At 38.0% G+C, this 25,621-nt stretch overlaps 1 protein-coding gene across 1 annotated transcript; it reads right to left on the reverse strand.

Moving 5' to 3' along the window:
* Positions 1-9,401: 9,401 nt before the first annotated feature.
* LOC122187182 (spexin prohormone 2-like) lies at positions 9,402-11,690 on the reverse strand. Its single transcript, XM_042884457.1, has 4 exons — positions 11,620-11,690; positions 11,431-11,508; positions 11,289-11,346; positions 9,402-9,490 (listed from the first exon to the last, which is right to left on the reverse strand). The coding sequence occupies exons 1-4, from the start codon at positions 11,653-11,655 to the stop codon at positions 9,402-9,404; spliced, it is 261 nt and encodes an 86-aa protein (XP_042740391.1). The 5' UTR covers positions 11,656-11,690.
* Positions 11,691-25,621: the final 13,931 nt, after the last annotated feature.

The raw sequence follows: 25,621 nt of genomic DNA on the forward strand, positions 1-25,621 counted from the left end.
AGTAAGGAAAATGAGTTAGATAAGACTTGACCTACAGCTTTCAGCAGCACCCTTAGGCAAGAGCTGTCTCTAATTTTTCTTAATATATTTTTTAAAAAGAATGAGCAAGCCCATGGGTTCATAACTCCATGAACTGATTACATTTTAACCCTGCAGATAAAAAAAAAAAAAAAGTCTAGATCTTTTTGAAACTGCCAACATCTTTAGCCTCATTGAAAATAGCAAGAAATCTTCCTTTTTTTTTTTTTTATTCCTTTTTTTTCCTTTTTTTTTTTTTTTTTTTAAATGGATAAAGTTGAGATTATTTAATGGCTACAACTGCAAACTTATTTAAAGCAAACATTCTCATCAAACATCTTTTTTCTATTTTAGTTTTTAACAACGGATATGTCAGAGTACTTCAAAGGCTTGGTAAACTGTTGTCAAGATTTCCAGTGCAGGGGCCTGGGGGGGGGGGGGGGCAAGGGGAGGAGGATGCAGTGAAGTGATAACTGAAGTTATGGTAAAGAATTGTATGGATTTTGATACACTGGGTAAAAAGTCCTGTGAACAGCAAAAATATGCAGTCTTGCTTTCCATTTTCATAAAGGAATTTGAGAATAGTATTCAAAAGTGCAAGACAAAAATAATATTTTGGTTTATTTGTAACTTCATTTTCAGCCAACATCAATATACTATTTGCAAATTCTCGAGAGGAATGTTTAGAATTGCAATCCAAGATCTGATCATGTCTCCTTACCAGACTTCTATAAGCCCTCTCTTACCAGAGAGAAATATCCCTTGCTTTGCAGTCAGGCCTTATTCATGTCATTTCTTTTGGCTGTATGTACATTTGTGAACAACTTTTTCAAGGGTGAAGCACAGGAAGAGGGGAAAAAATAAATGATCTTTTTCATCAAAAATCTGACAAACACCTTGAGAACACACTTAGAATTGCAGCCACCACCATCAAACCAGACTGATGTTAGTTTTGTTCTTGTTTTTATACATTTTAATTAAAAAAAACCATTAAAATAAGTTTGTCACTTATATGCATTAACCATGTTACATTTATTTTATGAAGGCTACTCTGAAAGTAATGCTTTCTATTTTGTTCTATTGGCCCACAGTGCCAGAGGTGGATGTTGGTGGTGTGGCTTGAGAGGTTGAACCTTCCTGCCAACATTCTGTTACATCTTGTTGCTGAGAGACAGGTGGCAGCAGAGGGGCAGTCTGACAAAATGGCGTCTGACATCGAAGTGTACATGAAGCAAAGGTATGGAATTGGTTTCCTCCACATGGAAAAAATTGAAATTCATCAATGCTTGCTGAATGTCTATGCTGATGAAACAGTGGATGTGAGCACAGGGAGGTGGTGAATGGTGTGCTTCAGCAGTGGCAACAGCAGCAGTGGCTCATCTCTGCTGGTGCAGATTGTTACAAACATGGGCATGTGGGCTCTTGTTCACTGCTGGTGAAAATGCATACCTAGTGGTGGTGACTGTACTGAAAAACAGTTTTGTAGCTGCGAATTTGCTCTAGTCGTGTGATTTTACTCTTTACATTGTTTGCCATTTCCATGGCAATAATTAAGAGGCATTACTTTCAGACCAACTTTTGCAGAATGCGGCAACCTTTGCAGATGAGTTCAGTGTGGCCAGGCAAGCCAAAAGGCTGGACACTCACAATGTAATGCAATGTCAGTGGGAAGATGGTCCAGCATTGCGTTTAGAAGTAGCCCTTTTATGTAGAAATAATTGCATAATTTAAGCATGTTTGATGGGGACAGTAAATTAGGTATGTGGCACAGGAGTTTGGGTATCTGTGTTTTGGCATATTCAGGGGATTTTCAAAATGAGAGATAGTATATTATGCTGTATTTGTCTTGCATTAATCTCATACTTTACAGCTTTTACTAGTCATCAATGGCACCCAGAAAAATATTTCTTCTCCTTTATATGTCATTCTTAGAACCTCTCAACACTGCTACATGCTGAGGAAAGATGCAAGCGGAGTGTATTCCCTTTCCAGAGATACAAATTCTGTTTAACTGTGCATGCTCAGATTGATCGCTTTGGTATCATGAATGAATTTTCAACCACATAAGGTACAGAATTCACTGGGAATTTTGAAAATTTTCTTTTATAATGTAGGACCATCTGTGAAATTTTTTATGTTCCGCCAGTTCCAAAACTTATCTGTTGTTGTTGATGCTCTCAGTCTCTGATTCTTTCTGTATCACAGTTTTGTTTTGAATCGCTTGAGTTGTGTGTGAAATGTACAACAAACTGCTGGGAAGTCTTTGGGGAATGTAAAGCAGATGTTCTGTGGGCCCTTTGAAACTGTACACATCATCAACAAGGGACCGTGTCTGAAGATCCACCTCCCTGTGCCTACAATCCACACCAGCAATGTGCATGGTGCCTCAGCATGGAGAGCTCTTGGGACTAATAAAATGATCTGCTTGTTGCTTGGCAAGTCTGTAGTGATGAGGTAAATACAAAGTCAAACCAGGAATTCAATAAGTGAGCCAAGATCAACACGGTTTGTAGGTGGGCATAGGTATGTCTGAGAAGTAGCTCAGGAGGGAGCAAAACCTGAGTTTAAGGACACCTCCTGGGTGAAGGCGGAGGCTTCTCACAGCACTGGGATCCTCAGAGTGTGGTCAGCACAGCAAGTATATTGTGCTGCTCCAGGTTGATTTGGTTAGGCAAAGATCTGTTCAGTAGGAAACAAGTAGACAGCGTGTCCCCATTTTATACTCACCATCATTCCTTCTTCCCCCACTTCTTCCATCCTTGTTTGGTAGTTTCAACCTTGCTGGTGACTGCAGTAAATCAGCCCGTGCCTTTTAACGATATTTTCATTTTTCACTCAAAGGGACTTCCTGGTTCTACATTTTCAGTGTTTTACATCTAAAAACTTCTCACGTTATTCTATTAGGTTAGCTCAGATTGTGGCTGGGCCTTTCCCTTGTCTGCAGTATGTGGCAGTTTCTCACACTTCTACCCTACTGGGCTAAAGCTGGCTAAAGTCTGGGCATCTGTACCTTAACAAGTAATGAGTATTACTGAAAGTGACAAACTTCGAACACATATAAAATAATTAGATGAATTACATGATGTTTTACTGCACTGACAATGTTAGCAATCTTACTGTACAATAAAACTCATAATTTGTCACAATTTGACTTCTGCCATTAGGTGAATTTTCTTTTTTTTTTTTTTTGGGGGGGGGGGGGGATTGGTTTTTTTTCAACATTATTTTTCTAAAGGCAGAAATAACTGTGATACCTGTTGCAATTAGACTTTATGTGTATGTTCAGTATTTTGGGCATGTCTGTATTTCTGGTATGTGGCAAAGCAACATTAAGTCAGCTCATTCTGTTGAGCTGCATGTCATCAGTAGGACAGGATGCATGGAGACCATCTGTGTACAGCTGTCCTTTTCCAAATGTTGCAGCGTGGCAACCTGCTGTGGCATACTTTTTTGTTTAGTTATTATCATTCCTTTTAACAATCACAGTCAGTAACTAATGAAGCTGTATCAGACCTGCCCTTTGAGATGTGCTAGTAGTTAGACGTTCCTAATAAAGTGAACAGCACAGAGCTCTGTGCTTTGTGGCTAAGGAGAAACATGAGGACTTCGGAGAACTAAGTTCTGTTAGCTCTGCTGCAGGCTTCCTGGCAGAACCTGAAAGAGATTTGCTGAACTTCCATGGCCTTGTTTCAAGGAAAAGGACCTTCTCGAATTAGAATTCTTGTCCATTCTATATAACAAGATGACTTATGCTTTTCCTGCAATCTTCCAGTTGTTTCAGGCTCAGTCCATAAAACATCTAGCCCATTTACTTAAATGGGATCTTAGTCAGGTCTTTACAACAAGCTAGAAGCAGCAGATCCTGAGCAAGTACCTAACACAATGGGGCTCTGAACTGAGCCCTCTACTGTAGCAGAAATTACAGAAATACTGCTAATATTTTAGGGAGAGCAAAAGGTATATGGTGGATTTGCAAAACCCTGTAGCTTACCCTATAAGCATACCCCAAAATGATGCTTTCATATATCTTCTTTATAGTGTGGATGTTTGCCAGTCAGTATTACTCACTTCAGAGACCAAATGTGACTCATTATTGAATTACTACAATCTGTGCTGATGTAGAAGCACCCCTGACACATCTTGTTGTGAGCCATTTTTTCAGAGTAATTGCATTAGTAATAGCCGATTACACAGCAATCTTGTGTTCCTACAAAATTAAGGTAATTACTGTAGCTAGAAACACATCCCTCTGTATTCTGTCCTGGCAAGGAAGCTGGTAAAAGGCAGTGCAACGTTTCAATTCTTTGTAACAAGAGAAACATGAAGCTGTAATTACATTATTGATGTGGGGGAGGGGAAGTTTTTACATTTGAAAGGAACATGGAAACAAAACTGTGATTTGAAGCTGCGCATTCCTATTCCATAAAGAAAAAAAAATCTTTTGTATTTAGGCTTCCAGTATGGAAGAAATGTATTTGAAATACATGAATGAAGTTGTGTTCTCTGTTTTGAAAGCCACAGATGTTTGCCTTTGAAGTAGATTTATTGTGCAAAAGATGTATTCTTCTTTGATCTGGATGGTCCAGCAAATCTGATATGGATTTATTGTTATATTGAATTAAATAGTTATTAATTTGTTCATATGGCAAACCTCATGAATACTGGGGTCAGCTTCTAATTAGTCTATGTGCAACAGAATTTAATTTGTGCTACAGCTTTCAACTTTTCTTGTGTCTTGGGGGAAAATATGATATTTCACATTGATGCAGTATTAGGTGTTTAATGTATCAGCTGAGGAAAAGCAGACAAACCATCCTCTGTAAGCTTCGCTAAGTAATCTAGAAAGGGTTTTAGTCTTTTCACAGCTATTATGCAGCATCCAAATTCATAGACAGAAGGTGCCACTGGGCACCCACAGCTTGTGTTTGGGTTTGAGCAGGTGAAAGGGTGTTGCCTGATGCAAGTACTTGCAAATTTTACTTTCTGCTGCCTTACTGTACCATATTTGAATTGCTGAGTGCAAGCTGATAGCCTTGGAGTAGAAAGAATTGCTCATTTGTTTTCCTTCATTATAGGATGTGCAAAACTGATAAGAATAACATGGTGCTCCAAATTGTTTTGATTATGAAGGTAAAGCCCACCAACTACATATGGATTGTTCTGTCAACACAGCAGATGGAAAAAGCATCAATTTAAGCTAAATTCATTTGATGCAAGAGTTGTATGTAGTTGTCACCTATTAGCAATGCTTATGGTGAAAGAAGTGGCTCCTTTGAAATGATCAGAAATCACACGGAATCAGAGTAGCTACTTCAGAAACATTTTTTTCATAAGGAGTTATGATGAAAGAAAATACTGCATTTCTCTGGTGCGGGGCTTCTCCCAACAGGACTGGGGAAACAGAAAACAACTACATTGTGAAGCTGTTCCTATTTAGTGTTTATTCTTCCCCATTTTCATATTGCTCTTCCAGCCTTACTTCATCACTGCATACATTTTCTCTTGTGCCTGTTTCAGAAGCCTATTAAGATTTACATACTGTCAAAAGCAGAAACAGGCAATTCTTGAGAATACTGACTGCAGTGAATATAATCATCATCATCATCAGAGGTTGCTGCAGATCTGCCGTGATTTGGAAACTGGCCATGCTACTGCAGATATAATTAAGGAAAAGGTACACATTGTGTATTGTCAGAGTCCAGTAATAACGTTCAAATTATTAATACAGCTTAGTTAGTCACTATTCTTTGTAAAATTCAGAGTGGCAGCAAATATTTCCATTTTCCAGACTTTTCTGAATTAAGGGGAATGCTGTTGTGTCTCTAGGAGTAAGATTGTTATTGATCTTTTTGTTTTTTCCCAATTACATGTACATATATACATAATGTGCACACACACGTGTGTATGCATCTTATGCAGAAATTATTTTTTCTGTCTTCATTAGAAATGTATAGACAGATCTTTTTGTCACTTCTAGGTTTTATCATTTCTCCTTTATTTAAGAAATACTTGGGTTTCTTTAGAGCTTGAAACTACTTTTTACTGAGCATCTGTCTTGTAGAACTGCTTTGTTTAGTTCTGCAAATTTCACATAACTTTTCTTTGCTCTAAGTGCATATGAGCACATTTAACAGCTGTCTTCTTCATCAGAGCAAGAGATATAGAGTAAGTGTAAATGGGGAGAGCTGGGAAGTGACCTCTCATCTATAAGCTGGGAGAGGTACAGGCAGTGGCAAGCTCTGGCTGCCCAGGAAATGGTGATGCTTAACTGCTCCCTTCTTTTTGAAAATTTGAGTTAATATGACGTGTGCCTCGCTCCCTTAGGAATGGCATGGGCCCATATTTATATTCAAGGCCAGGCTGGATGTGGCTCTGGGCAGCCTGGTCTGGTGGTTGGTGACCCTGCACATAGCAGGGGGGTTGAAACTAGATGATCCTTGTCATCCTTTTCAGCCCTAGCCATTCTATAATTCTATATGGGCTGTTGAAATAATTTCTTCCATGGAGCCATTCTTGCAATTGGAGCTACTAGCGAGATTTTCAGAGCTATACATGGCATCTTGAATGTGCTCTTTTCTGCATTATAGTACTAGGATAAGCAATGAGGAAAAGTTTTCCTTTCTGATGCAGTCAGTTTTAAGCAATCAAGTGAAATTGGTGGGAGCCTTTCACTCAATTTCAGTTAGTTATGAAAGCCAGTGATACTATGCAGGGACTTGCTCATTCCCTGCTTTGTCCCTCTGCACTTCACCCACTTCCATAACTTTGTCTCTTTCGGGGATAGTCTTGTATTTGTATAGCGTCATTCACTGTTTCCTTCAGTTCAGTGAAATGCTTTACTAGAGTACGGCTGTATTGTATAGGTGGCATCAACAAACTTCATTGAATGCAGAATTCTGACAGCCTATTTGTCAGGCAGCAACATCAGACTATATAATCCTGGATAATTTCTTAACTTCACATGGAAGTAAATGGATTACACAGAGGTACATGGATTTAACTTTGCATGGGGCAGCTGCCCTGTGTTAATATAATGAGTGAGAAGCTAAGTTGACTTTTCAATAGGTAAATAATAAGAACTACCATTTGTATAGAAAAGGTCAGAAGCAGCTTTCTTGAGATGTTCGTGTTTTTCTAGATCTCAGGCAAGAATATAGCATGTTTTTAGGAAGGTTCATGAAATTGGCAGCAACAAAATCTTTTAAATGCCTACTCAGATTTCTAAACTCTGTTTTAATGAAGCTGGAAAAGAAAGCATGCACTACAAATTTAGTTGTATTAAAATATCTGAAATATGATCTGGTAGATGGCTCTTTTGACAGTTAATGTTTCTAGCAATTTCTTGAGTAAGGGGCAAACACATTGTATCTGTGTTGAACTAACCTCTAAAGATAATGCAATCATTTCCGTGTGTCATGCCGTAGAAGGTACTCAGCATTTGCTGTGAGAGTCACATCTGTATCTCCAGGGAGACACCTCGTTGTCTTTGGCAGACTGGTACAGGAGAGTGATAGGCTCGGACACAGGGAGAAGCTAAACACAGTTCATGAAGTTAGATGAATATTGCAGCATCACATGTGACAAGTTTTGGAAAGAGCTTCTCTAAGAGCCAAAAAAATGCTTATGTTTCTCTGCTTTCCACAGACAACTAAGGAAATAATAAATAATTTAAAAGCTTGTATGTACCTTTATGTCATATCTTCCATATAACGTAAGGAAAGAAAACAAGATGAGTTGTATTAGTAAGCATTTAGTTTTATTAACTTTCAAGTGTAAGTTTAATGAACTTACATCTTGGAACAAGATGATATAAAGCATGCACATCCTTAAAGAGACTTACACTGTGACATTTGCAGTATTAACATTCAGTTAAAGTATTTATTATTGTTTCTCAGAATTAGATGTTTGTAGTAAATAAAGGAAAGCTTTGTTTTGGTTCAAGTAAAGCCCATGCTTTGGGCTTTAAATCTTCTGATTTTCAGAATGTTCAGCGGTGTTGAACACAGCCTAAAGGAAAAAAACAAAACAAACAGAAAACACAAAGTCATATATATTATCTGGATATTCTGTAAGAAGCAAAATTTGTTATCTATGATTCATTTTTGTAACCCATTCTAGCTGCACTGAAGCTGTGATCTATTCTCTGACATCCTCAGATACTGGGTTTGGGTCCTGTACCTGTACTACAGCAGCTGTAGATACACATCTGTCAGTTTTAAAAGCCTAGAATATTGTTCTTGCTCATATAGAAAGTATGTGCTTAGCTAGACCAATAATAGGGTGTTGAAAGCTTAACCTTGACTTAATCTCGAATGTTTTTCACAGGCTTAACTGAATTGTGGCATTTTTCTCCACAACAGCAACCCAATGGTGAGGAAAGGGTTACCTATGCATAAAATTGCTTTTTTGTTACTTGTGGTCTATTTTCCATTAACTTTCTGTATAATCAATGAATATACAGATGTTAGAATTAAGAGATATCCAGGAAAGCTAGGCTAAGTAAGATTACTACAACAGGAACATAATAAATGGAAAATGCTTTCCAATGTCATAGGCTTGCACCATTCTCCACAGGGAGCAATCTCCAGAAGAGACCTTCCTCAGTGGCAGTCAGCACTTAAACGGGGTCTAGGAGAGGTGCAGCCAGGCTCCACTCCTTCAGGTAGCAAAGGTGAATTCCCTTCACCTGTGCTCCATGGCTGACTGATTGCTTGCCTCAGGTGGTCAATCAGGGGTTCAAGTGTGATTCAGCAGTTCCCATACACTTTCCAACAATATCACCATGATCTGAATCACTAAAACTGAAGCTGTGTTCATTCTCTATGGTTGGCTGAACTGCTGCTGGGAAAACCCATTCTCTTTAGAGCTTTGTTTCCGCCACTAATTTTCTGGTAATATTTCTACAATCACTATTCTAGGAAGACCTTGAAGTGAAACTCTCCATCTTTCTTTTTTCTTATCCCCAGATGTCTTCCTGCTATAGTCTTTTTCCTTTTTGGCTCTGAATGTGCACAAAACTGCTGCTGGCCTTTTGTCAACTCTGTTTATGCAGAAAGACCACCAGTGTTCTTTTTGTTTTCTCCAATAAATAGTTGAATTCTTAGAATACCAGTGGTTTTGGAGAGAGGGCAGTGCTGTGTGCTTGGCTTAAGTTGTAAAAGGCAGCAGGAACAAAATCATTCTTAGCACTTGGAAAAATCCTGACCTCAATCTACTTTTCCCTAAATTTAAGTCAGCGTACCAAACCAGGAAACAGAACGTCTGCAACGTAAATTCTGTGGAGTTAGAAATACCCAGTTCCTCAAGATTCTGCTTTTGCTATGATAGAAATCAACAGAGAAATAGCTACAGGTAATACACTTGCAAATTATAAATGTTTGTCTTCAGAAATTACTTTTTAAAAACGTGCTGAAGTCCTCCAGGTTAAGCTTGTAATACTGTTCATCCTTTTCAGAGGTGTATCTCCTGCCATCTAGTGATAAATGAGAGAGAAAGAAAATTCAGAAAAATGGTTCCATCAGCAGCTGCATGCAGTCCAAAGCAACAGGTACAAATTTACCATATACGTGAGGAAAACCAGACCTAGGCAGAGGAATACTTGTGCAGCTCCTACAGAACATAGACGTTGACTTTAAAAGGCAAGGCACTGGCCCTCGCTTAGTTTCTCTGTATAGCACAGTCAGACAGATCATCTTACACTGCCCTTTTCAAACATCTGTACATTCTGCACAGTGCCTATAGGAAGTATAGATATAGAGAAGAAAGAATGGGAGAACTCAAATTACTTGGAAAAAAAAATTTGGTCTGTAAACCTGATCAGCTTCATGGTTTGTTGTGGTTAGAACTAGAAGATGTCTGTCTTAAATGTCAGAGTTTCTTACTTTTCAAGTACCACTGTCACTTGTGTATTGTACAAGAGAGATTAAAAAATTAAGAACATATCTCCCAAAATCATACAATGAGCGACAGTTACAACATCTACCACAATTGCTTATTGATGACTCATTCTCATCTTCAGTATACAATGGTTTTGGTCAGTACTTTTTCTGGTGTGATTAGAAGAGTCTTAGTCTGCACACTCTATTTAGATTGCAGATGAGGTCAACGTACCCGTTTGTATGATTGTATCTTCTGACTAATTTAGATTTGTAAAGAAGTGATGTGATCATGGAACAGAAATTCCTACTCGAGGGAATAATCCAGTGACTTAAATTAAAAACAAATTTACCTCAGATCTATTGTGCATGCATCTCTGAAATATTTTGATTTCACATCAAATCACTTCAAAATAATTCTAATAATATCTTAGCCTAGAATGAAACCCCTAAATCCAGACGGTCTTCAGAAATTACAAATCATAGGGTATATAGCATTACAGCAAAAAACTCTTGGACCATCAATCACTCTTTGAATTGTTCACTAAATACTGTACATATACTCTGGAAGTCAAAAGAGTAGATCAACTGCAGTCCTCAATCTCTAGAGCAAATGTCACCTGAGTAATATCTGAAGATACTGAGTAGGTGTGCTATAGAGCCTCTCTTCTTCAAGTACCTCATTAATTCAAATGTCTTGTTTTTAAAGATATTTTTAGAAGGGCTGCCTACTCAGTGACATTCTGTTGGCAAACAGAAGCCAACTTCACAGTCCTCTCACTTATTACTCACAAGCATTTTTCTTTTTCTGGTTATTTAGTATAAAGAGATGATTGCTTACTGTGAAGATTCTTCTAAATTTCAACAAAGCAAAACAACTATTTGCTAGCTGGCTTTAAAAGTAATCAGAACAGGTATTTCAAACCTTGTAATAAAATGCATTATTCAGTTTGCATGTAGAAAGGTAGATCACTGTTTGTATTTGGGAGGTTGAATACAATCAGAAAGATAAACAGCATATTTCAGCCCAATGCCATCAAATTGCCACAAGAATTAAGTATATTTTAATTCTGCAATTAGTACTGTGTGGTTTGTTCATGAGAGGCATTGTAAAATGAATATATATCTGAGTAAAATATGATACCATAAATGTCTGCTAAAACAACTTATGTATAATGCAAATACGCTTACAAGAGGTTTCTTATAGCAACTGCCTAATATAGGATATTGATCTGCATTATTTCATTTGTCATAGCTGTCATGTCATAAGCAATCTGTTTAACATGCTTTGATTTTCAGTGACATTTGAAAAATCCATTAACAAATTTTTAACTTTTTAGTCCAAATCAGCATATAGCTTCATTGTCCATAGAACAGGTTTTGAATATAACTTACAGCGTCCTTTGAGATATAGAATTGATTGTGGGCCCCAATTTCTCACTATGGTTTTACCCTGTAAGTTATAGAAAGAAACTGGCTGTTATTTCACAAGAAGCAAACCCTCTTATACAATAAAGACACCTTTAACACTGTTTACCTTTGGAGCACACCCGATTTCAACAATAAGAAAAACCACGAAGATGACACAAGCAAAAAGCACAACAGCTTTAGTTTTCTGAAAGAAAACAAACACAATATTAGCTGTTTTTTTCTTTCCTGATGCAGTAAGCAAAATGAAACAGTGACTATTATAAATGTCTGCATGCATGCACTCTAAACTTCTTACCATTCTACCACGACTTCTGTCAGTCTCTTCTATCATCCGAATAGTCAAAGATCTGCTTTGCTACTTTTTCACGTACGAAGAGCTCAGTAGCTGACAATGATAAAATGTACAAATCTCAGTTCAGTCGGTCATGGTCCTTTACAGTTGCCTGTCTTGCAGGCAATAATGTATGCATGCAGATTTGTTGTGAGAATTAGGTATAAAGTATTTACCACCTTTTGTGATTAAGACTAGAAATTATGTCAGCCTCTTTTATACCAGAGTAGTTAATGACAGTTGGCCCCAGGAGATCTGGAAACAACCTGTACCTAAAAGCAAAACAAAAACAAAAAAAAAAACAACCACAAGTTGACTAAATGTCAAGCATTCTTAGTAGGTGGTGCATACATGAAATTGCAATATTCAGTCCTCTTTTCTACTACACAAAACAAGTAATTAACGTAGTTTTTTCTTTTTCCTGACTCTACTACCAGTGTAATTTTCTGTCACATTCTTCCTGTTTTCATCTATTTTATAAGTTTTGTGATGTCATAGAATTCACATATTTGTAAAAATTTTATTTTACTTTCATGATAATCTCATTAGATCATTAATTTATTATTATTTTTGTTTTTATTCTTTTATTGTTCCCTAGCTCATTACATAGGAGTATGTCTTCACTTTTTTGGTGTTCCTCTTTCAGGCCTTTACTCATTTGATTGCAAAAGCAATGACTGTATGCATTTATGTGATTACACTAACTGTAGTATTCAGAAAGAAAGGGGTTTTTTGGTTTTTTTTGCTGTTTAAAGTTTTTCTTTTTAAAATGATGAGGTGATGTAGGAGAAATGCAAGTCAAAGCTTGAACCAGTGATTGAGCACCTGGTGGGAAGGCAGGGCCAAAGCAGGGGAGCTCAGCTGCATGTAATGCAATGCACCTGTGTGACCAGAAGGGTGGGGGAGGGGAGCCAGGATCCACCCCTTCCCAGACCTCATTTAAGAGTTGGTGGTGGAGGTAGGGGGATCACTGAAGATTTCTGTCTGCTGGAGGCTGCCTCAGGGTAAGTAGTTGCTTTGTTTCTGTGTGCTGGCTGTTGTATTTGAGCAAGTCCTCACTTGTTGCAGCCTGTGACTTTGCTGCTCTGCTGTTACTGCTGTGTTTTTCGTTGTTTTCCATTGTGTTGCAGCATTATATATGTAAGGAAGTAAAGATTAACGTTTTATCCTTACAGATCTTTCCAAAATTAAAATGTGTTTCTACCACAAAATAAAAGGTTTTCTCTATATCTGTATATGAAAATCAAGCTAAGAACTATAGCAAAATATTTTGCCAGAGTAAAATAAAACTAAAGTGCAAGGGAGATGAAGTATTTAAAAGATTATTGCTTTTCTGTATTTGGTAACATTAGTGACACAGCTTGAAAGGATGAGATTTGAGTATGATTGCTCAAATGTGTGCACTTCTGTGTCATTGACTGCTGCCCTCTGGGCCTGGCTGTTCAGTCAGTTTTTGATTCACCTCGGTCCGCTCATCCAGCCCATGCTCCAACAGCTTCTCTATGGGCATCTTTTGGAGTATGGCATCAAAGGCCTTGCAGAAGTCTAGAGAGACAATATCCACTGATCCCCACTCACACATCGGTTTGGTGATTTCATTGCAGAGGTTTATCAAGGTGTGAGTTCCCCTTGGTGGATCCATGATGACTACTTCTAGTGATTTTTGTTCTCCTGTGCCTGGAAACGGTTTTGGGAATGAGCTGTTCCATCACCTTCCCAAGGTTCAAAGTGAGGCTTCTGTAACTATAGAAAATAGAGTTGCTTTGTTTTGTTTTATTTTCATATTTCGGGGGAGGGGGGGGAAGTACTGAAAGTTAGAGACCATACTGCAGAACAATTGAGGTCTAATTGTTAACATTCCACACCTTTTTATGATGTGAATGTGACAGGAACTTAGGAAATTTAAAAGAGGAAAAGTCACGTCCCCAGGTGAAAACTGTGGGTCATTTTGGCTAACTGTAATGATTTAGAATTCGGGGAGCTGGATTATAGGCAAGAAACATCACTGTGGCTGCTGAGCAGCTCTTTGTTTAAAACAAAGCAAACAAAAAAAAACCTGAGGGTGATATTTTATAAACAAGTCCTTGAAGGGATGAAGTCTAGCATCTGACTTTCCTATGTTATGGGTGTTTAAAAAAAAAAAAAGTTGCAGGTGGCTTTTTGTGTATGCTGCTACTTCTTATGGGAGAGATAATGTCAACTTGGAAGCAGGTGTTACTTGTGTTCTCCAGAAACACTGGAGAATATTTTGCATAAATTTACTGTGAGCTGGATCATTAAAGCTAGAGACAATTCACAGCTACGGAGATTAACTCTCTTTTAACCCAAACTGCTTTCTCAAATCGGGAAGATATCTACTCTGTCCATATTCTACTTTGCTGTATGTTGAATTAAAATGAGGCAAAATCAACTTTCCTATTCTTTCTGGCTAGACTCAGTCCCCACTTAAACTAGCAAGATTTTTCACTGGTATCAGTTCTGATGAAGGCCTCTGATTTGCAAACTGTATTGGTTGTATTGGCTGTCATGGTTTTCCCTGAAGGCTTGTCTTTATGAAGTATCATGCTGGCTAAGATATTTGGTTTTAGAATAGACTTTTGACATTCATGGCTGTGGAGAAAATGGTAAAGTATAATTTGGTGTGTTTTCTTTACATGAAGGATCTAGAATACCTTGCCAAGTCTATTTCTTTTTAGTTTGCTTTCTTGTAAGCGTAATTCATATTTGCAGTGGCTGCAACAATGCTTTGATTACAGTTGGCAATAAACCACTTTATTTGATCTCTAGGCTACCATATTCTGAAAGTAGGATAGTACGTGATTTCTTCCTCATTAACTGTCTCTTCCTTACAATTTAGCCATGCACTACACTTTTCTTTGCCCTTCTCTGTAAGCGCAGAGAATGCTTTCTCTGCTTGTTCAAATCTTCTTTGCTAGATTTGAACTCTTTTTCACTGCAACCACCTTGATAATCATATCTGCATGATGAACAAATATGAATTTACACACACGCCCACCTGATCAAGATTTGAGGCACTTACGTTGTATGAATACCTTTCCCTTGTTTGTGCAAACTTGCTCCTGAGGGTTTATTACAATGCCTGTTAATGTTTACTTGCAACTGTTTTCCTGTGTATGAGCAGTCAAAGGTCTCACTGCTGTAGTGTTCAGCCCTTTAAATGCTTCAGTGAGGTACTGCAGAAAGTCTCCTCTCCTTCACCAAGAGTCTTTAATAGGTGTCCTTCTATATCACAGGTCCCTTGTCTTCCTTTGCAAGCTCTAAACAAGTTTCCCACTTGCTTCCTCCTGAGTTGCAGGAGGGGATAGAGCACTGTTGTTACAGTCTCCTTTTTTCTTTCCTGTCTTTTCTGAAGTAAACAAAAGGAATCTGTAGCAATTTGACCAAGGAAACTTCCATAATGTCATTTCAGTGATTGCTTTGATCATTATTAATAATTTAATCTTATTCACATCCACACATTAATGCTAACTTAACTGTGAAAGAGACTTGGCAGGTTTTTCCCCTGTACCTGTGCACAAATCATTTTTTCCCTTATTCAGTTTATTCTTCTTTCTTAGGGCTGAATTGACTGGATTTTGATTATCTCTATAGTAAATACAAAAGGAACATCAGGTGTGTTATGATAAAGGAAGATGGAACTTTCTAGATTGGTTTCTGTGAACTAGCTATTTCAGAACATCTGTATTGTGGTGACCATTCAGGACAGTAAGCACTCTAATGGCACTAATAATGTAGCACAATATGAAATGTATTCACTGCTCTGAAGAAAGATGTGGCATTTGTCTATTCTGAATATATTAGCATATAATATATGCTGATGACCTGAGGGCACCCATAGCCCCTTTGATCTCTGTCAGAAATGTCACATTTTGAATGAACTCAGCAAAGCTATAAGCTACATGAAAAATATTAAACTGTCTTGAGTTTGTATGGCCATAATTAGGAATAATAAATAGACAGCTCTGCCCATTTGGATTTTGCATTCATCTACTTGTGGTGCTGATTTCCAGGGGCTTATTCCTCCATAGCACACTGCAGGGCTGTGCCAAAATCATTGGACTGAGAAGCAAATCTAATTGACTTATGAGGAACAGATGTCTCTGAACAGCATTTCATTGCACAATGCAGATGAAACTTTAGTACCACAGGAAGTCAAGATTTGTTCAGTGTTAAGCCCGGAGTGCAGAGCCCAACACCTCCTGAGAATTGGGCTGCTTTCAATACCCGGGGGAACGCTTTACCTAGGAGGAGCTTTTCAGCTGAAGCTCTCACACAGGCATTTGCTAAATCTATGTTGCTGTCATTGCAAAGCCTGCTTGACACTGACTTTAAAATGCATTTATCTCACTTTGTCTCAGACTGCTTCATCCCTCCAAGATTGTCTGGCAGTGTGGACTGTTAGCTGAACCTAGTTATCATCACTGTACCTGCTCTGCCTCTCTTTCTTAGATATTACAAAATTTTGCCCTTTTTGGTGTGGAAACTGCATCTCTCTACCTTCTTGTCATCCTTAGCTCCCAGCTGCTTTCATGTGAAAGTTAGCTTCACTCCTGATTTGCTGGAAAGCTGCAACGTGACAGGACTGAGAATTTTAACTGCACTTCACCCTGAGAGTGTTCCCATATGACAGAAAAATTAATCCTTCTTATTAATGGTCTGCTACTTTGCTACATAGGAAAGTGCTTATACAGACTGGATGCCAGCTGTAGCAAATTGACTTGATGGGTGAGGAGATTGGTGCTTTCTGCAGTCCTTGAAAGTAAATCCTTTAACCTTACTGTACTAGTTTGCCTATTTATTGTCCAGTACTAGTGTCTACTTTATATTGCCCTGTCCAAAAGCAGTTTATTCATGCTACAACTGTCAAATCAGCCTGGTTGTTCAAATTCAAATGCTGGACACCACATATAATCTATTTTCTCTCTGTTCAGTTGTATAGAAGCCACTGCATTCTTACCTCTTTTACAGGAAGAGGCATGGATTTATTTTAATACTTAAAATTCTTGATTTATGGGTCAGTGAGTCTGGAGGAGGGGAAAAAAAGCAAAGCTAGAAGATGATTAAATTTTACCAAAGAAAAAATATGATTAGGTAGAAACAGTATATGTGAACTCTTAAAGAACAGGAGGGAAAAAAAAATGCAGAAAGCCTTGTGGAAAAGGAGACTAGCTGCTGTCCTGTCGTATGCTTAAGTGAGAATCTTCTTGTGCCAAGCAAAAAAGAAAGTGCTGTGAGGCAAGGTAGTGTAATTTGTTTTGTGGCTTTCTTCCCATTCCCCCCCAGATCTGCTTCTTTCTAGAGAGATGACAAGCATAAAATCCACATCATTACATAGACTTTTTCTTCAGACAGTGAACTCCTATGTGAATCGGGGATGATTTATGAATTGATTCCCAATGGTAAAGAGTGTTTGAAAAGCAGTCATTAACCATGAATTAGATAGCTAGAAGATGAGTGAACTACTAAACATGTGATCCAGTCACTGGCTTATCACAGGTAATTGATGCAGTCATTCAACATCATTTAGCCAAGGTTAAGAGGCCTGGTTCTGATACTTGCAGCTGAGATAATCTCTAATTGTGCAGATGGTGCCTTGACTTCAGAGGAAGGGGTTTGCACAACTGGCCTCAGAAGAAGTGAATGATCTATGCTGATAAAACTTAGCTTCATAATTTTTTGTTTCCCTCAAATCGCAGAATCACAGAACAGCCCAAGTTGGAAGGGACCACAAGGATCATGGAGTCCAACCCCCCAGACAGGGCCACCCAAAATCCCAACCCTATGTCTGATAGAGTGCTACGCTGTCAACAGTTCCATTGCTAGCAATTGAATGGAAGAGTTAAAGATCCAAATTCCCACACACCCACCCATCTAGACTAAATTTTAAATTGCAAGAATATTTTTTCTTACCATTTCTGTCTGTGAAACCTAGTAATAAAATTACTTCCCCTCATAATAGTTGCTGAAGAGCATGATTAAAAATGAAGCATCACTTCATGTGGGTCATAACCCCTATTAAGCACCTATATGCATACCTTCATTTCCTAGAAATTCATTTTTTTCCCATCTAACACCAATGTGGTTTTGGAGTCCAGAGACTTAACGTTTCAGTAAAAAATTTCTGAAATGCTCATTATAGAATTCAGAGCTGCTGGTTTTTTTTTTTTTCTTAATTATCAGACAGTAGACCTATTTCCACTGCCTCAAAACCTGTGTCTTGATTTATGATTTGGAATGCTCAGATTTGCCATAAGATCAACTGAATGTTTATCTGTACATGTATTTGTGCACATCAGATTTTTTTCTAGTGATTTTGAACACTATGCTGTTTTTTTTTTTCTGTGAGAAGGAAGATAACACAAATGTAGCGTTTTATACGAGCGTTTTGTTACTTGTATTTGTAATTAATTTTTGTAAAAGAATTTCTGGGCAATTTTAGAGAACAAATTGTTCCATGCCTCCTCTTTTCCTAGGCAAGGAGTTGAAAACACCTTCACCAGGTAGCTCAGTGGTGGTTGAACAGCAGTCTGGGAGTCTGCAGGGAGTGCAGTCTGCATCTGGTCTGTCGTGTTCCATTTCTATGTCAGTCCTATTTCCATACTTGTGGTACTCTTGTTACTGGATATTCTCTCTTTTTGCAGGCATTCATGTTTTTCATACCTTTGCAATATGCCATCCACTTATTTTTGTTTAGTTCAGTGTGCTTTGAACACTGTTACAATAAAACTTTGTTGTAATATCGCAGTCTCCAAATCTTCTGGCAGGCCATCACTTACCAGATAGTTGTAGGGCAAAACGGTTCCCAGAAACTAAAGTCCTCTTTTGTGCTGTTGTTAGTGTCTGTGTTGGTCAACCACAAGGGTAAATCCAGAAATCCTTTGTGTGGAGAGCAGCAAATCACAGAATCACAGCTGTTTGGCTCTAAACGAGTATGATTGCATCCAGCTGACCAAGTTGTGAGACATGCAAAAGAGGAAAGCAGCTGCATGTAGCAACTTTGCCAAAGCCGTGCCCAGTGATCTCTTCAGAAAGTTGCGGCTGCTCTCTCAATGTCCTACACTTCAGTTTTTTGAATGAACACAAAATACATTTTCAGTGTTGCATAATTTTTTTTCTGTTGAAATCCTGCTTCAGCAGTCCTGAGAGTTGTATTCCTGCCCACTTACATCTTTCTTCCTAGCAGCTGTGAGTGTTACCCCCTCCCCCCCACCCCCCAGGAGCTCCACACAGACTGCTTTACACTGGTCTTTCAGAGGAGTCCACCTCTAAAAGAGAGTTGCCTCCAGAGAAATATTGATATTTACAGCTCTGGGCTGTTGCAAACATCTAAACATCAATAAAGATCGTCATCTCTTTGGGGGATGTTTCTTGAATCCTGACAATAATCTTTTTTTTTTTTTCTGTATGATTTTTTTTTTTTTTTTACTGTATATATATATATATGTAAACCAGTTATCTGATCAGCAAGATAGTGTAGCTCTCTGTATTCACGTGCAGGCACTTAATAACAGATTTAAAAGAAAGCTTATTTACAATGGGAGATTTTCACTGTGAAGTTTTGGAAGCTGCTGTGTTGCTTCTTAACTGGACTATTTTTGCAAGCAGCAACTATACTGCCCTCTGAATATTACTCGAATCTTCCCTATACATACTGTAAAATGCAAGTTTTCCTCCTCACTGAAGCATAGGTAAAGCATTCTTGTTTTCATTGTCTTTCAGCCAATGATGTTTTCAGTTTTTGTCACCCTAATACAAAAGTAATTTAATAACAATATTCAGTCAAATACAGCTGGTGCATTTTGTGCTGTTAGCAAGTACAGAATGTTTTGTTTGTACTTGCAATTCCAAGTAAATCAGCCATTTATATTGATTAAAATGTTAAATAAGCAAGCTGCTTTTTCAAGTAGAGCAACACTTCCACCTTGCGGCCATCTAATCTTCTGTTACATTCGGCAGCACAGGACTTCCAAATACTGCAGTCTGCCCAGCTGTCAGCCTTCTGTGCATTCAGGTGAAAGCGTGTATTAAAGCACAAAAATTATGGCACTTAAACATTTTGCACAGAACACCCTAATGTGTTCTATGTAGTCTAAAACTCAAACCATTTATTCAAAACAGGGAGAAAAAAAAGCTATAAACCTTGACCCTGCAAATACTTAAACCTTTTATTCTGGAAACCCTTCTCACAGAACTGCTTGGGTTGGAAAGGACCCCAAGGATCATCAGGTTCCAACCCCCCTGCTACAGGCAGGGTTGCCAACCACCAGATCGAGTACTGGATCAGATTGCCCGGGGCCTGTCCTAGCTGGCTTTAAACACCTCCAGGGACAGGGCATCCACAATCTGACCAGGCAGACTGTTACAGCACTTCACCACTGACAGACCTCTTCTTTGCTGGCTTGTGTTAAGTTTTTCATCTGCCAGGACTCCTAGGTCCTCAGCATTGCTGCTCTCAAGGAGTTCTTCCCCCAGTCTGTATCCATACCTGGGATTACTGTGACCCAAGTGTGCAGCCTCACACTTTGCTTTGTTGAACCTCATTAGGTTCAGATGGGTCTGAGAAAGGTACGGAACAATAATTTTATTTCTGCCTGAGAATGCTTTTTGGTGATGAAGAATTTATTGACTAGTTTCTTACAGGGTTTGAGAAATCTATAATTAGGTGTGAGTTTTAACTTTAATAGGTGCAAGTCTTTATGTTTTTATTACAAACGCAAATGAAGGCTCAGCAAAAAAAGTATTTTTCCCAAATTCTGTAGCATAAGAGCATCATTCTCAGTGGATGAATTTCAAGCCTGTTCACAGATGTAATTCCACTTTGAATTTACAAAAGGCAAAATGTCTTAAAATATATATGCATAATTTTTTCTGTAAGGGGCATCAGCCTTTTGGTAACTGAGGAAAAGACTAGTGCCTATGCATAATAGCTATTACAGGTCACAGAAAAAGTATGTTAAATCTGCTTTTCTGCTCAATAAAGAACACCTGGCTTGCCAATGTTGTCATAAATACAGCTTACTGGTAATTAGTGTGCATTATGCTAATAGGCAACTGGAATGGGGAGAAGGATGTCAAAACAATGATTGACACAACAAATTTGTAATGTTTAACCAAAGTTAATTTGGAAACAAATGTTGAGTGCTGTAATCAGGGATAAGATACTCTATGATGTGTGGTGGAAAAGGAGTTCAAATGGAAATGCTGCAAAAGACTAAGAAAATGTAAATATTTGGGGGGAAAAAAGAGAAACAGTTTGCACTACATAAACCTAATTAAGATTTAATGGACATGGGGATATTTCTAAACATACAGAACAGTATGATTTCTTTAACAGATTGAATCAGATGGTTTTGAAGGCACAAAATGAAAAGATTTCATGGGTAATCTGCATTGCAGCAGGCAGGAAGGAGGAGAGTTGTTTAGGGAACGAGAATGGCTATAGGTTTTATTTTGAAATCATATTAATCCGAAGCTATGAGATCTTAAAAAATGAGATTTTTTTGTTATAACACTGCTCCACTGGATGTGTCAGATCTTAACTGATATACATAAACCTATCTGAAAGTCATCAGTACGGCTTTACTAAGTTTTGGTAGGCCAGGATTTGTCACATGTATGCTGACCTTATAGAAGTGTATTTTTAAATATTAAATAAATGCATAACTAGCATGAAGGCCAAGCAGGCACAACTTGAAAAACTGTGTTTTGGGAAGTAATAATAAAAAAAAACTATAATAAAAACTGTAATCCTGAGCTTTAAAATCATGATGATTTTTCCTCCTTGCTTTTGCTTATTCTTAAGTCTTTGGGCCGAGGTTCCTTCTGCATTTGCAGAAGCTAGCAAAAATGCCTGTTGTCCTGAATTCAGTCAGGGCCCACACTTTTGGCTAGCTGAGAGCAGAAGATGATACAGCTCTTCACTTAGCACAACTGCCCTCTTCAGTTTAAGTACCTGAAGTTGCTTTAAGGAATCCTAAAAGAAGCTGCCTAGCATGAGTGTCCCCCAAATACTCATTTCTGTATACAGAAGAAGTGCATGCAGCTCTTGCACAAAGCTTTGGAGTCTACATTGTGAATGGTTTTAGTAGCAGTGGAGATCAGCTAGTGTGAAATCCACCCCAAAAATGCTGATTCCTGAGTCTTCGATCTTTCAGAACAGGGGTGCTTAGTAAAGCAGGATATAATCCCCCGTAACCGAAATAAGACTAAAGGGCTATCATAGGAACTTATAGCAATATAAATGATCCTCACTCCTCACCGAAGTAAGTATCAGAGTTGTTATTATATGCATTACAAATTTAAAAGTAAATGATAGGACACAAAATAGTGACAGAAAAAGAGCTGCAATTTATTGATGAACTTCACCAATTGGTGAAATTTCATTTGTTCTGCTGATAACACTTAGCTCTCAACTTCCTTTCAAGCATCACGTCTGCCTTAGAAATCCCTTGAGGTAATTTATATCCTGGGTAAATTACAAACTATTCCCTGGTGCCCATTTCTGACTTGCTTTTTTTTTTTTTTTTTTTTTTTGTCCCATTCTCTGAAATTATATAAAACTAATCCGTAGCTTTTGCTGTGAGTTATTAACGTGTTACTTCATGTACTGTCTCACCTCATTATCTCCTTGTCTTGTCTGAAAAGCAGCTAAGTAATTGAAAATTGTCTGAAAGTACAGCTAAGAAATTGTCAGAGTCCTTTGTGAGCTGTCACGAGGTTCTCCATTAGCTTGGGAAGTCAGTGTGCTGGTCATATGAAACAGGGCTGTAGTTTGCTTCCAACTATTGCAACGTTAAACTTGAGAGCAGAGTTATGTCAATTCCTGTATAAAGCTTCCTCATTATTCTGAGTCCCTATCTAATTTTTGTATGCTAATTTTGCAGTCTGACCTTTACATGAGTAGACAGGTGGGAAAATGCATGTACCCTGTCAGCTGCTTAATGGTTTCCTAATCTGAATAGACTGTTCTGTATCAAGTGCACCATCTGGAAATACCCTTCTGCATTGAACTGCTCTGCATTTAAACAAATATTGGTGAGACTGTCTGACAAGTGAAGCACTATATTAAAACTATACCTTTTTTGTCTGAAGGAAGTCTTAATTCCTGTATCATTTTTAGCCAAAAAAAGTGGATTTTCCAAGTTTCTTTCGTAAACTGACGCTAGCTGCTATGCAAATGACGAATCCCTGCTTTAATTAAGCCCTGAATCACAGTTGCAAGGGTTGTATTACAGCTCTGTACGCACACAACTTGATTATACACTAAGGAGCAATCCAGTTAGCCTTTCTGAGCCAGTAGGTTCATTTGGAGCAATTGTTTTTGAGGGACTTTCCTTCTAAGTGTAACTGCTTCTGCAGCATGGCCTCTGCAATGCCTTCCAGTACTACAGTTTCACTGTGAAGTGCGCAGAGAAGTACTCCTTCTTCTGGAGTGGGGTTCTAAAATGTTACGTGATCATTTTATTAGGTAATCATTAATTCCTGGGTTACAGTACGGAATAAATTCATTAGGCACTGCAAGTGTGATGTTTAAGACTATAATGTCCCATTGTACCAATCTCTTCAGCTAATGAGTCATGGCCTCTTTAGTCTCTCTGCTTGTAATTGTTTCCTGCAGCTGAAGACCCTCACCACATTTCTTGATTGCTTTTCTGGTTCTAGAGTACCCTCTTTTTTTCAGTGCAGTGACCAGAAGTACAAATGGTGTCAAAGATGGGAATGGTAGGATAGTGATGTTTTTGAGTTTTTGTCTGCTTTCATTATAATTCCTAGCATTCCATTTGCCTTTGTAAATACTGCTGGGGTTTAGAATGACATTTTTAGAGAACCATGTACAATGAGTCTAAGCTGTTTTTCTGGAGATAATTTAGACCATGATTATGTGTATGCGAAATTAGAATTGTTTTCCTCTGTGCATATTACTTTGCTTGCATCAGCATTTAATTTCATCTTCCATTTTATTATCCAGTTGTTCAGAATCATGCGAGCCTCCTGTTCATTTTCAGTATTAAATTTGTATGCCAAATAATTTCATTGCATTAGCAAACACTGCAACAAAGTTTTACTTGTTTTTTAGACCTTGGCTTTTATCTTTAGTGCAGACCAAAGGTTGATCTAATCCTCAATGGAAGTGAGATATGATACAGGGGAATGTGCAAGTGAATGAAATGTAGACAAAATGGTTAGGAGTTGGTTTTGGGTTTTTTGTTTTAAATTTTTGATTGAAACAAATCTTTCTGCCTTCTCTTTGCTGTGATGAAACAAATGGCTTTCAAATCATAGTTTAAAGGGCATTTTTAATTAGGTATTTTTTTTGGGAGTCTGATTATGGAGATGTCATTCCAGCTGTCTGCAAAATTTATGTCTGAGTTGTGGAAATGTAAGCCATGCTTTAAATAAAAGAAGAGCAATAAAATAAGACTTACTGAAGTTGGCTGCAAAGAATACTTGTTTACAGTTCTGGCCCTTTGTATTTCCAAAGGCCAAAGCTCTGGAGAATGAGGAAATACTTCTAAAATTCCACATGTCTCTGTATTTTGGAGTATTATTACCAAAACATATTTGAATGTGAGCACGTGGATTGCTTTGGGCAGCTAAAAGACAGCTTTTGTGGATATACGTATATAAATTTGTAATAGGTGCACTTAACTGTTTAGTGTAATGTGTAAGATCTTGTGGACCTCCTTGCCCAGACAATTCTGGAAATTTTGCAAGGGACCTAATCCTATGAGTCTTCAGCATTTCAAGTAATCTGTGCATTTAGAACTTCAAGTAGACATTCCTACAGAATCGTTCCAAATTTCATGAGCTTGGTGCTGAAAGTTCCTCTTGATTTTAGTAAACCATGGTTCAAATTTATGACTGGAAATAAGGAACTTACTAGCAAAAATGCATTTTGAAGTGCTGAACGATGCTAATGTACACAAATTAGAGTTCACTGTATTGTTTTCATGTTTCGGAATCTCGTAAGTTTACCAGATAGTGTAGGGGGAAAAAAGCCTTCCCCAAAAGCCTATTGAATGTGATGGAAAATACTTCGTATGCTTCCAAAGGTGTGTATCAGACACTGAATCATAGTCGGAGTGATTATTGGAGGAAGAGCAAAGATGGACTGACAGGGCAAAATGGCCTTGTGGTTTCGCATTAGTCGCTAATGGCTTGGCATCTAGAACATACTCAGCTATGCTAAAAGTGAAAAACAGATTACATAATAATGTTCTGCAACGTTTCTGTCAGTCTGTGTGCTCCAGAAAACAGCATTATGAAAGGATGATATTTCACTGTGCTAAGTAGAATGTCAAAGTCAAACGTGAAGAACCTTTATAAGACTCTTTGTACTCTAAAAGTTCTCCTCAATTCTGCTGTGCCATTTACACTTTATGGGCCTCGCATCGTGGTCCTGATACATCAGAACTCTTTGGAGGAATTAAATGTCTTCAAGTGCTTTGCTAGACTCAAATTACGGCACTTCATAACATGTAATTTTAATTCTGGAGTAGCCAGTAGAACCTCTTCATTAAAGTGTACAGACCCAGTATTTGTGATGGCATAGGAATAGGAAAACTAAACACATAGTTTGTGTAAACCAAGATACATTTGTATTGTGTAAAAGTAAGCTTCAGCCTCTGGACTGGTTTATTACAGGTGAATAATTTGAAATACAAAAGGAACATGTGCTCATTTCGTGTCTGTAAGCAGATGAACAGGAAGAAAGATTTCCATGAAGTATAGAAGTACAAGAAGATGTGACCTAAAAAGATTGTATGATGGTAACAGTCTGAAACTGAACTTTTCCTGTGTCTCAGTAAGCTAAGATGTTCCATATGTAGCATTTATGTTCTATTTTATGAGTAGAGATGCAGCATAATCTTTTTGTTTAGCCTGGGTTTTGTATGTGAATTATCGTGTGCTTGTTAAAGGGAAACAGAACAAAGACGTTGCTGTT

The sequence above is a fragment of the Lagopus leucura genome, unplaced genomic scaffold (genome assembly GCF_019238085.1).
Source record: "Lagopus leucura isolate 7727_CA_CO unplaced genomic scaffold, USGS_WTPT01 Super-Scaffold_100044, whole genome shotgun sequence".
NCBI classification, from domain to species: Eukaryota; Metazoa; Chordata; class Aves; order Galliformes; family Phasianidae; genus Lagopus; species Lagopus leucura.